This window comes from Camponotus vicinus, unplaced genomic scaffold (assembly GCF_025532165.1).
Source record: "Camponotus vicinus isolate PSW18456_S1 unplaced genomic scaffold, iyCamVici1.0 SCAF_9, whole genome shotgun sequence".
NCBI classification, from domain to species: domain Eukaryota; kingdom Metazoa; phylum Arthropoda; class Insecta; order Hymenoptera; family Formicidae; genus Camponotus; species Camponotus vicinus.
The window spans coordinates 12,927,395-12,939,688 of NW_028141981.1; the positions used below are offsets into that span (position 1 = coordinate 12,927,395).

The 12,294-nt window shown below is 35.1% G+C and overlaps 1 protein-coding gene across 1 annotated transcript; it reads right to left on the bottom strand.

Moving 5' to 3' along the window:
- Positions 1–292: 292 nt before the first annotated feature.
- LOC145976633 (uncharacterized) lies at positions 293–1,407 on the bottom strand. The gene is made up of 3 exons (XM_083107862.1): positions 1,400–1,407; positions 955–1,139; positions 293–513 (listed from the first exon to the last, which is right to left on the bottom strand). Exons 1-3 carry the CDS (start codon positions 1,405–1,407, stop codon positions 293–295), a joined length of 414 nt encoding a protein of 137 aa, XP_082963988.1.
- Positions 1,408–12,294: the final 10,887 nt, after the last annotated feature.

Consider the following 12,294-nt stretch of genomic DNA (forward strand, 5'->3'; position numbering starts at 1 on the left):
ATAAAGTTTTAACTAACAACTTTTGAAATATGTAGTTTTAATTCAACGCACTTATAAATAACTGTATTAATTAGAATTTTGTATTTGTAATTATTTGTTTTTTTTAATATTTTTCATAATATTCGTACGTAGTCTGTTTTTCTGATATATATATTCTCAATATGTAATAGTATAGAGCACTTCGTACAATGTAATGAACAACAATGTTATAAATTGAATAGAAAAATATATTTTATTTCTTATAACATAAATATTACAGAAAGTGAAAAATTTATTATATTAAAAAAATACATTATTTGGCACTCGCCCTTTCTCCAAGCTCAGCATCCTCCTCTTCCATGGCAATATCCATGAGCCTTCTTCTTTGCAGGTTTCTGCGTCGTACGTAGCATAGTCGGCATAGAATGTCACCAAGCTGGTCCAAAAAACTGTCCACTACATCACGTTTTTTGCTTGATACTTCATCAATTATTCTGAGAAATTTATTCTCGATTTCAGCTTGTCTTTGCACATCTGTAATTAATAATATATATGCGTATATATAATAAGTGTTTAATAACGATCTAAGATTGATCAATGTTGCCTGGCATTGTGCAAGAACCTTAAGTAGCAATTTTCTCTTCATTTTTTAATAGCATTTTCGAATAAAGCTATAGCATTTTCGAATAAAGCAGGTTTTATCGATTCAAAAGTGATTAATAACGTTATTGACCACTCACAGCCATTTCTTTGAAAACTAAATGGCTGTAATTGATGAATTACGTCATTAATCGAATCGATGAAACTTGTTGTATTCGAAAATGCTATAAAAAATATGAAGAAAATTGCCACTTAAGGTTTTTGCACAATGCCAGGCAATAGGCAATACAAACAGGGAATAAAAAGTATTCACAAATAGAAGCAGGTAATAAAGCTGGCAAGAGCAAACTTAAAAATTGTGCAAAAGCATTATACTCTTCTTTTTCGTTCCTGACGATGAAGATGATGATCTTCGTGATGAATCTGATGGTGAACGTGTAAAACCCGGTATGGAATCATTACAATTGGTCGAATTGTCTGCAGTCATGTCAATTTGCATATCTTCCACATCAAGATAGGATGAATTTGCTTCCAAAAGGTGCTGGACGGAGCTGACAGTTCTGAAACCAAAACAATTTTATAAATATTTATTTTATAAATTATTAAATTCAATTATACATAATTTGAATGTTTGTAAAATCTTAGTTAAAAAACTAATGAGGGACCATTCCATTCTAATCAGCGAAAGAACGAGATTAAAAAAAGATAGTCTGTGATAAGAAATTGTAAACGTATTTGATGGTAAGATTATTTTTTAATCACTCATATGAATAATATGGTAAAGATTGATATTAGGGGACTCACCTCCGATGAGCTTCACCTTGACATATGTTATCAAGGTCACTGTGCTGAGTAGAGTGGCCCCGTTTGACCACGTTAATATTGACCACGGTGATATTGACCACGGTGATATTGACCACGTTGATATTGACCACGTTGCGATTGACCACAGTCCCGATGGACCACAGTCCCGATTGACCACGGTGATTGTGATCACGTGGCGATTGACCACAGTCCCAATTGACCACAACAGAAAACATGTAATTTGCAATTAACAATTATTATATCTTTTCTTAAAAACAACTATGTTTTTTCTTTACACCAATTGACTCCTCTCATTATTTTGTACATAAAAGTATTAAGATAAGATAATCGAAAAATGAATATTTTACAAGATATTTTACGGTTTATGTAAAATTAAGAAATGATTTCAAGCCTTATAACTCAAAAAGTACTTGAGGGAAAAATATTTTATTATAGTATATTGGAAAGCTCTCGAGATAAGCTACAAGAGTAAGTAATAAAAAATAGGTAGGTCCATTTAGAAAATAGAAGGTGACCTTCACGTGACCTTCAAATGACTTTTCAAGGTCAAACCAATGACACCATCTTATGGTCCCCTTCAAGCCATACAACTTTTGTCTAAGGTATTTTCCGCTATCGCCCCTACCTGAGGAGATATTCCCGTGGACGGATTAAAATGTCCCACCCTGTATACAGGGTGTCCCAAAAGTTCCGATACGGTCGAATATTTCATAAACTATGCACTTTAGAAAGAAATGTTTCAGACAAAAGTTGTGTAGCTTGAAGGGGGCCATAAGATGGTGGCAATGATTTTACCTTGGAGAGTCATTTGAAGGTCACGTGATGGTCACCGTCAATTTCTTAAATGGAACCCTCTATTTTTTATTACATGTTCTTGTAGCTTATCTCGAGGACTTTCCAAAACACTATAATAAAATATTTTTCCCTGAAGTACTTTTTGAGTTATAAGGCTTGAAATCATTTCTTAATTTTACATAAACCGTAAAATATCTTGTAAAATATTCATTTTTCGATTATCTTACCTTAATACTTTTACGTACAAAATAATGAGAGGAATCAATTGGTGTAAAGAAAACACATAGTTGTTTTTAAGAAAAAATATGGAATTGTTAATTGCAAATTACATATTTTTTCTTCAAAACAACTATGTGTTTTCTTTACACCAATTAATTCCTCTCATTATTTTGTACGTAAAAGTATTGAGGTAAGATAATCGAAAAATGAATATTTTACAAGATATTTTACGGTTTATGTAAAATTAAGAAATGATTTCAAGCCTTATAACTCAAAAAGTACTTGAGGGAAAAATATTTTATTAAAGTGTTTTGGAAAGTCCTCGAGATAAGCTACAAGAATATGTAATCAAAAATAGAAGGTTCCATTTAAGAAATTGACGGTGACCATCACGTGACCTTCAAATGACTCTCCAAGGTCAAATCATTGCCACCATCTTATGGCCCCCTTCAAGCTACACAACTTTTGTCTGAAACATTTCTTTCTAAAGTGCATAGTTTATGAAATATTCGACCGTATCGGGACTTTTGGGACACCCTGTATATATATATACAAGGTGTTCTAGACCACCAGTACACCCCTTTTCTTTCAAAAACTAAGCATTTTAGAGAAAAATGTTTCAGACAAAAGTTGTTTGGTTTCGAGGGGGCCATAAGATGGTACCATTGGTTTGACCTTGAAGAGTTATTTGCAGGTCACGTGAAAGTCACTTCAATTTTTTTAAATGGAATACCCTATATATTTTTGCACATTCTTGTAGCTCATCTCGAGAGCTTTCCAAAACACTATAATTAAGTTAGTTTTCATTAAGTACTTTCCGAGTTATGAGGCTTGAAATAATTTCTTAATTTTACGTAAATCATAAAATATCTTGTAAAATATTCATTTTTCGATTATCTTACCTTAATACTTTTATGTACAAAATAATGAGAGGAATCAATTGGTGTAAAGAAAACACATAGTTGTTTGTAAGAAAAAATATGGAATGGTTAATTGCAAATTACATATTTTTTCTTCAAAACAACTATGTGTTTTCTTTACACCAATTGATTCCTCTCATTATTTTGTACGTAAAAGTATTGAGGTAAGATAATCGAAAAATGAATATTTTACAATATTATTGTATACGATATTTTACGGTTTATGTAAAATTAAGAAATGATTTCAAGCCTTATAACTCGAAAAGTACTTAACGAAAAGGTACTTAATTATAGTGTTTTGGAAAGCTATCGAGATAAGCTACAAGAATATGCAATGACAAATAGTAGGTTCCATTTAAGAAATTGAAGGTGACCTTCATGTGACCTTCAAATAACTCTTCAAGGTCAAACCAATGATACCATCTTATGGCCCCCTTGAAACCAAACAACTTTTGTCTGAAACATTTGTCTCTAAAATGCTTTGTTTCCGAAATAATTGCGTGCGTTAATTAAAATGGCTCACCCTGTATATACAGGGTGACCCATTTTAACTTAGGCAGCCAAATAACTCGAAAAATAAGCAAGATAGAGAAAAATGTTTTAGACAAAAGTTGTATGGTTTCGAGGGGGCCATAAGATGGTATCATTGGTTTGACCTTGAAGAGTCATTTGAAGGTCACGTGAAGGTCACTTCAATTTTTTTAAATGGAACATCCTATATATTTTTGTACATTCTTGTAGCTCATCTCGAGAGCTTTCCAAAACACTATAATTAAGTACATTTTCGTTAAGTACTTTTTGAGTTATGAGGCTTGAAATAATTTCTTAATTTTACATAAACCGTAAAATATCTTGTAAAATATTCATTTTTCGATTACCTTACCTTAATAGTTTTATGTACAAAATAATGAGAGGAATCAATTGGTGTAAAGAAAACACATAGTTGTTTCGAAGAAAAAATATGTAATTTGCAATTAACAATTCCATATTTTTTCTTAAAAACAACTATGTGTTTTCTTTACACCAATTGATTCCTCTCATTATTTTGTACATAAAAGTATTAAGGTAAGATAATCGAAAAATGAATATTTTACAAGATATTTTACGGTTTATGTAAAATTAAGAAATTATTTCAAGCATCATAACTCAAAAAGTACTTAACGGAAAGGTACTTAATTATAGTGTTTTGGAAAGCTCTCGAAATAAGCTACAAGAATGTATAAAAATATATAGGGTATTCCATTTAAAAAAATTGAAGTGACCTTCACGTGACCTTCAAATGACTCTTCAAGGTCAAACCAATGATACCATCTTATGGCCCCCTCGAAACCATACAACTTTTGTCTAAAACATTTTTCTCTATCTTGCTTATTTTTCGAGTTATTTGGCTGCCTAAGTTAAAATGGGTCACCCTGTATACAGGGTTAGGAAAAAGTCTGGATACCCCCGAAAATTTTGGAAACTAAGGGTTATGGAGAAAAACTTCAAATACAAAAGTTGTAGGATATCAAACGAAGCATCTCATGGTAACCTTGACTTTGACCTTGACAGCGACTTTGAGGGTTGTTTCAAGGTCGTTGTTTTTTTCAAATGAGAACCCCCATTTTTTATTGCAAAAATAAAAAGCGGGGGGAATTTGCTATCTAACGGTATAAGTAACATGGGGGGCCAAATGTTATCTGGAGGTCATTTAAAGATCAAATGATGCTTTTCCCGAGAAATTGTAAAAGATCAGCCTATAATTCGGAAACTTAGCGATAGAACCTTGAAATGACTTGAAAGTGATCCCAAAGTCGAAACGAAGATCACCCTTAAACTTCTTTTTCATTTTCGACCAAAAAACAATTTGACCTTCAAATGACCTTGAAGGTGGCTCCAAAAGACATTGTAGGGGTCAGTTAAATTAACCTTTTAGAAGTTAAACCCCCAGTACATTTATTTCATTAAAGGGTATAGAGAACTCTGACCCACAGATCCAATCTTTCCACTGCATTACTTATTCAAAGGCTATTACAGCGTAACAGTTTTTGACTCGCAAATCCTTTCTTTCGCCTGAAAAGGAATTGAAAAATCTTTATTACGACTTTACTTTTACGTTTATTTTACTATGGTCAATTGAATCGCCATAATATCCATTTTATCGATTTCATATTCTTCAAATTCATTTCAAGAAAAATTTTTTTCAATATAATTTGCACTATTTTCGTTTATTACGTTTCTTCTTTTACGTATTATTTCCATTTTTCAAAATGGCAGAACTTACTGAACGTGAAAGAATTTCACTTCTCATGATGAGAGGGTGGGGAAATAATCAAAGATCCTTAAAAAATACTAGAGATCTCTTCAATGAAACTTTTCGAGCTGGGCAAACACCAATATCAAAATGTACCGTTTCTAAGACAATTAGACGTTTTGAGGAAACAGGTAGCGTAAAAAATCGCCCAAAGTCGGGAAGACCCGCAACAGCAACTAACCCTGATAAGTCGCTAGACGTTTTGTTATCTTTTGTTGAAGATTCACATACTACAACTCCAAAAGCGGCTCAAGTACATGGAATTGATCAGAAATCAGTCTGGAAAATATTGCACACCAACAAATTCCATCCTTATAAAATGAAGTTAGTCCAAGAATTGAACGAAGATGATTTTGATAGAAGACTTGAGTTTTGTGAGATAATGATGGATGAAATAGATACTGATCCGAACTTTTTGTACCGCATTGTATTTTCAGATGAAGCGAAGTTTCAAATTAATGGAAATATTAATCGTCACAACTTTAAATATTGGTCTGATGTCAATCCTAATTGGATGCGAGATAACCATACACAATCACCACAAAAGTTGAATGTTTGGATGGGTATGGTAAATAATGTGTCCTTATTGGACCATTTTTCATTTTAGGAAATTTAACTGCTGCAACTTATGAAATAATATGTTGCGTGATCAAATTATTCCTGCAATACGTGCCGTAGTTGGAGAAGATTTTGAAAACGTATGGTTTTAACAAGATGGAGCTCTGCCACATTTTGCAAGAGATATCCGCAATTTTTTAAATGAGAATTTTACTGAGAGATGGATAGGCAGAAGAGGTCCCATTGAGTGGCCAGCTAGATCACTCGATCTTACACCACTTGATTACTTTTTATGGGGGTACCTAAAAAGTAAGGTTTATGTAACGAAGCCGCAAAACCTTGACGATTTACGTCAGCGAATAATTGATGAAACTGCGTTAATATCACCAGATATGATTCATAATGCTATTTCAAGCTTTTACAATAGATTAGCCCATTGTCAAACTGCTATGGGAGCACAATTCGAACACCTATTATAAAATAGCTTAGACTAAGTCTTCACCCAGCCTTGATTGGCTGGATTACACCTTGATCGTGCCTTGATTGGCCGGGTCGCCCTTACGTCTTGCCTTGATTGGCCGGGTTGCCCTTACGTCTTGCCTTGATTGGCTGGATTTCATCTTATCTTCGGATCAAACCAATGAAAATAATAAGTTAACCTTGAAATAACCTTCAAGGTCACCATAAGATGCCCTGTTTGATTTCCTACAACTTTTGTTATTTGTAGTTTTCCTCCATAAACTCTTAGTTTCCGAATTATAGGCTCATCTTTTACAATTTCTCGGGAAAAGCATCATTTGACCTTCAAATGACCTCCAGATAACATTTGGCCCCCCATGTTACTTATATCGTTGGATAGCAAATTTCCCCCGCTTTTTATTTTTGCAATAAAAAATGGGGGTTCTCATTTGAAAAAAACAACGACCTTGAAACAACCCTCAAAGTCGCTGTCAAGGTCAAAGTCAAGGTTACCATGAGATGCTCCGTTTGATATCCTACAACTTTTGTATTTGAAGTTTTCCTCCATAACTCTTAGTTTCCAAAATTTTCGGGGGTATCCAGACTTTTTCCTAACCCTGTATATATATACAGGGTGACCCATTTTAACTTAGGCAGCCAAATAACTCGAAAAATAAGCACACTACGAAAAAATGTTTAGAATCAAAATTTTGTCATTTCGAGGGGGACGTACAATGACGTTAAAATGAGCCCCCCACCCCTCCCCCTGGGCGGTGAGGGGGGGCAAGTTTGAAATCTTAAATGGGAACCCCTATTTTTTATTGCATATTCGAAATCTTTGGCTAAAAACACATACAATTTGTCTGAAACATTTTTCTCGATTCATGATAGATGGCGCTGTAATCGACGAAATTCAATTTCTTCGATTTCTCTTACTGAGAACCCATGCTTACGATTCTGCAATAAATTAACAATAAAAATACCACGTTTTCATTGTTAATACTCGAAATTAGTCTTAAAACAAACTTCTCATTATTTTTTATTACTCATTAATTACTTCTCAAGAAACTGCTTTTAGCGTAACCCAGGAACAACGTCGTGGACGTAGCAGTTTTCTGTTCCCTTCGGGGTGCTTGATTAACGTGAGTCCCCTCGCCTCTCACAATTCGGGGTGCTTGAACGTGTGGTAACCCAGCCAGTGAAGGCAAGGTCGTGTGGTGATCCAGCCAGTGAAGGCAAGGTCGTGTGGTGACCCAACCAGTTAAGGCAAGGTCAAGTAGTGACCCAGCCAGTGAAGGCAAGGTCGTGTGGTGACCCAACCAGTTAAGGCAAGGTCAAGTAGTGACCCAGCCAGTGAAGGCAAGGTCGTGTGGTGACCCAACCAGTTAAGGCAAGGTCAAGTAGTGACCCAGCCAGTGAAGGCAAGGTCGTGTGGTGACCCAACCAGTTAAGGCAAGGTCAAGTAGTGACCCAGCCAGTGAAGGCAAGGTCGTGTGGTGACCCAACCAGTTAAGGCAAGGTCAAGTAGTGACCCAGCCAGTGAAGGCAAGGTCGTGTGGTGACCCAACCAGTTAAGGCAAGATTGCATTGTTATCAGCTCTCTCCGCATGGAGGAGATGCTCAAAGTGTGCACCATTATTTTCTAAGGATAACAGTAATCGACAGCGAAAGTTACGTTGTACATTTTCTAGCATTAAAGGAGTTATAGCTTCACAAGCTCTTCTTATTCTTTCCATCATATTCAATCTTGTCGTTGGAGCTTTACTATACACTGCATCTTTAACGTATCCCCATAAAAAGAAATCAAGGGGGTTCAAATCCGGTGATCTCGGAGGCCACAGAACTGGTCCACCCCGCCCTATCCACCGATTTGGGAACCTTTGATTCAAAAACATCCGTACAATACGAGCATAATGAGCAGGAGCACCATCTTGTTGATACCATAAATTTAGTCTAACTGCAAGGGGAACATTCTCTAGGTATGCTGGCAAATCATTTTCGAGGAATTCTAAATACATTGGACTATTAATTGGACGTTCAAAAAAATGAGGTCCAATGACTTGGCCATTGCAAATGCCTACCCATACATATAAACTCCAACGATGTTGATTAAGCACCTCACGATACCAATGTGGATTTTCTGGTGACCAATAGTGGCAATTATGCCTATTGAGACTACCATTGCTGATGAATGTTGCTTCATCACTGAAACAAACATTACTAAAAAAATCTGGATTCTGATCTAACATCTCAAGAGCCCATCTACAAAATTGTACTCTGAGTACGTAGTCGGCCTCACTTAATTCCTGTACCAGAGTAATATGATACGGATGGTAATTGACTGATCGTAACAATCTATGTGCCGTAGTTTGAGGGATTCCCAGTTCTCGTTCTATTTGACGGGTACTAATATGGGGATTTTGATGAACCATAGCCAAAACTGCGAGCAATCTAGGGTCATTATTATTATGAAGTCTATTCCTTCGCCTTTCGCGATGAAGTGGATTATTACGAGATCTCCTTTCAATGTTTATAATTTGTTGATCAGTAGGATGGCGGCGATTTGGGAATCGCTCCGCATAAGTACGGGCAGTAAGTCTGTAATTTCTACCACATTCGCCAAAGGTTATAAGAATATCGACTACTTCTGTAGGCGTATAATTTGCCATTTTACCAGAATTTTATCAGAGTACAAATGTTAAAAAAATACATAAACACTTGTGACTTTGGCACTAAATGGACAAAATTTTGGAGGGATACTTAGAGGAACTCCATCAGATGGAAAGTCCAAAATGTCTCGGTACTTTGGACCATTCAAGTTGCCTAAAGGGCAGGTTACGCTAAAAGCAGTTTCTTGAGAAGTAATTAATGAGTAATAAAAAATAATGAGAAGTTTGTTTTAAGACTAATTTCGAGTATTAACAATGAAAACGTGGTATTTTTATTGTTAATTTATTGCAGAATCGTAAGCATGGGTTCTCAGTAAGAGAAATCGAAGAAATTGAATTTCGTCGATTACAGCGCCATCTATCATGAATCGAGAAAAATGTTTCAGACAAATTGTATGTGTTTTTAGCCAAAGATTCCGAATATGCAATAAAAAATAGGAGTTCCCATTTAAGATTTCAAACTTGCCCCCCCTCACCGCCCAGGGGGAGGGGTGGGGGGGCTCATTTTAACGTCATTGTACGTCCCCCTCGAAATGACAAAATTTTGATTGTAAACATTTTTTCGTAGTGTGCTTATTTTTCGAGTTATTTGGCTGCCTAAGTTAAAATGGGTCACCCTGTATATATACAGGGCGATCCTGAAAAACGTTATGTCTGTAAAATGACGTATTCCTGACACCATTCTAAGACAATTTTTCCTTTACCAAAATTTGATTTGAAGCGTAGTTTTTGAATTATTAAAGGAAGTAGTTAACGTATGACGGGTCGAATACAAGAGGCAGGCAAGGGTGGCGCGATTCACCGTCAGACGCGGGTGCTTACGCGGGGCGCCTGCTGCGATCAGCTGGTCGCTATACACATACAGACACACATGCGAACACATACATTCTCTCTCTGTCTGTCTGTCTGTCTCTCTCTCTCTCTCTCTCTCTCTCTCTCTCTCTCTCTCTCTCTCTCTCTCTCTCTCATTCGCTCACTCACCTGTAATTTTTTTTCTTTTTTTACGAGAGAGGGGAAAATGCATTTTATGCATACCCACCGGTCGATCCAGTGAGTTATGTGGGACTCGAGTACCAAGTCGAATTACCAACTCGGTACTCCCTACCCACTAAAAACCCCTCTCTTTTCACGAATTTCCTTTGACACACTGTCCCTCTGATTTCCCGAGATCTGTTTTCACATAACGTCAAAAAATAGTTATCATTACCTTGTTCGATGACTTTTGATGTATTGCTGTAATTGCTTGAAGGAGAAATGAATTTTCCGATAGATCGTACGTTCTCAAATTTAACGTAGATATCACGTTGCAAAAGACAAGAAATCCACACTAAATTATTAACTGAAAGTTTTTCTTCTTTCATGAACTGTATTCTTTTATAAACTTTAACGTAATCACATTTATTTACTCACTCGATGAGACGAGAAAGGAAGAGGGCCCCTAAGGCCTTTATTCCGCCCCCTTGAAATTTTGATCCAAATGATTGAAATCTATTTCCTGACAAAGAAAAAGTATATTTTTAATGATTTTAGGTGAAACGAGGGTGTTTTGGGCAAATTAACCCTTAAATTAGTAGGGGTTTGTTTAAAAAAAGGTCAAAAATATGTTCTGGAAAATATTTTCAAATTGTCAAGTAATTCGCTTGAAACTCGTTACTCGGAGGTTTTCGGGGTCGCTGATTACGAATCTGTTGTCAGATTTCAAAAATTCAATTTTAAAAACGAGTAAAATCTTTTTTTGGTTAAAAAAGGATAATATAGAGTGGAACGGGAGTGTTTCCAGCAATGTTTTCTATAGAATGTGAGTTAGACTCGAATGCGGTGGGAAGTGGTTTTTCTTGTAAAAAATAATTCTGACAACTCAAATATTTATCGAATTAATTAAGTTTTAGTTTCGAATACTCTGGAGGATTTGTACTAGAAGATATACGACGTATATCTTCTAGTACAAATCCTCCAGAGTATTCGAAACTAAAACTTAATTAATTCGATAAATATTTGAGTTGTCAGAATTATTTTTTACAAGAAAAACCACTTCCCACCGCATTCGAGTCTAACTCACATTCTATAGAAAACATTGCTGGAAACACTCCCGTTCCACTCTATATTATCCTTTTTTAACCAAAAAAAGATTTTACTCGTTTTTAAAATTGAATTTTTGAAATCTGACAACAGATTCGTAATCAGCGACCCCGAAAACCTCGGAGTAACGAGTTTCAAGCGAATTACTTGACAATTTGAAAATATTTTCCAGAACATATTTTTGACCTTTTTTTAAACAAACCCCTACTAATCTAAGGGTTAATTTGCCCAAAACACCCTCGTTTCACCTAAAATCATTAAAAATATACTTTTTCTTTGTCAGGAAATAGATTTCAATCATTTGGATCAAAATTTCAAGGGGGCGGAATATAGGCCTTAGGGGCCCTCTTCCTTTGATCTAGAGACGCGAAAATCCTGTTTCGAGAAATGAGGCACCGATATTTCTTCGTTTCCATCAATAGCGTTATCTTTACGCTCAATTTAGGACTTCTCCTTGTAACGAGAAGAGAAAAGGCGAGTCATATGTCGAAGGTAATGGTGCATCAGTGAATGATTTGTCTCCACCCAACCATTTTTCTGTACATTTATATTTTTTCGCCTACTATCTATTCCTGTCTTGTATGTAATATTTGAATATTTTATATATAAAATATTACATAATGTAAATCTGCACATCGCTGTTGTGCGTGTTCACATTAATCTTGCGGAAATATCAACATAAAAATAAATAAATAAAATTTTATTTAAAATACAATATGCACAGAAATAACAAATAAAAAATTGGAATTTATATAGTATAATCAAATATATTTATGTTGTAATAAGATTATTTTTTAAATTATATCTATCAATTCCATTATTAGTTTAATTAATTTGACACTTATTGACAATATCATAGGGTCTCTATTTATTTCTTTATAAAGGTCTTTATATATTT

Coding starts and splice junctions, on each gene's coding strand:
- LOC145976633 (XM_083107862.1), bottom strand. Junction 514..954: donor GTCAGGAACGAAAAAGAAGA/GTATAATGCTTT, acceptor TATTAATTACAG/ATGTGCAAAGACAAGCTGAA.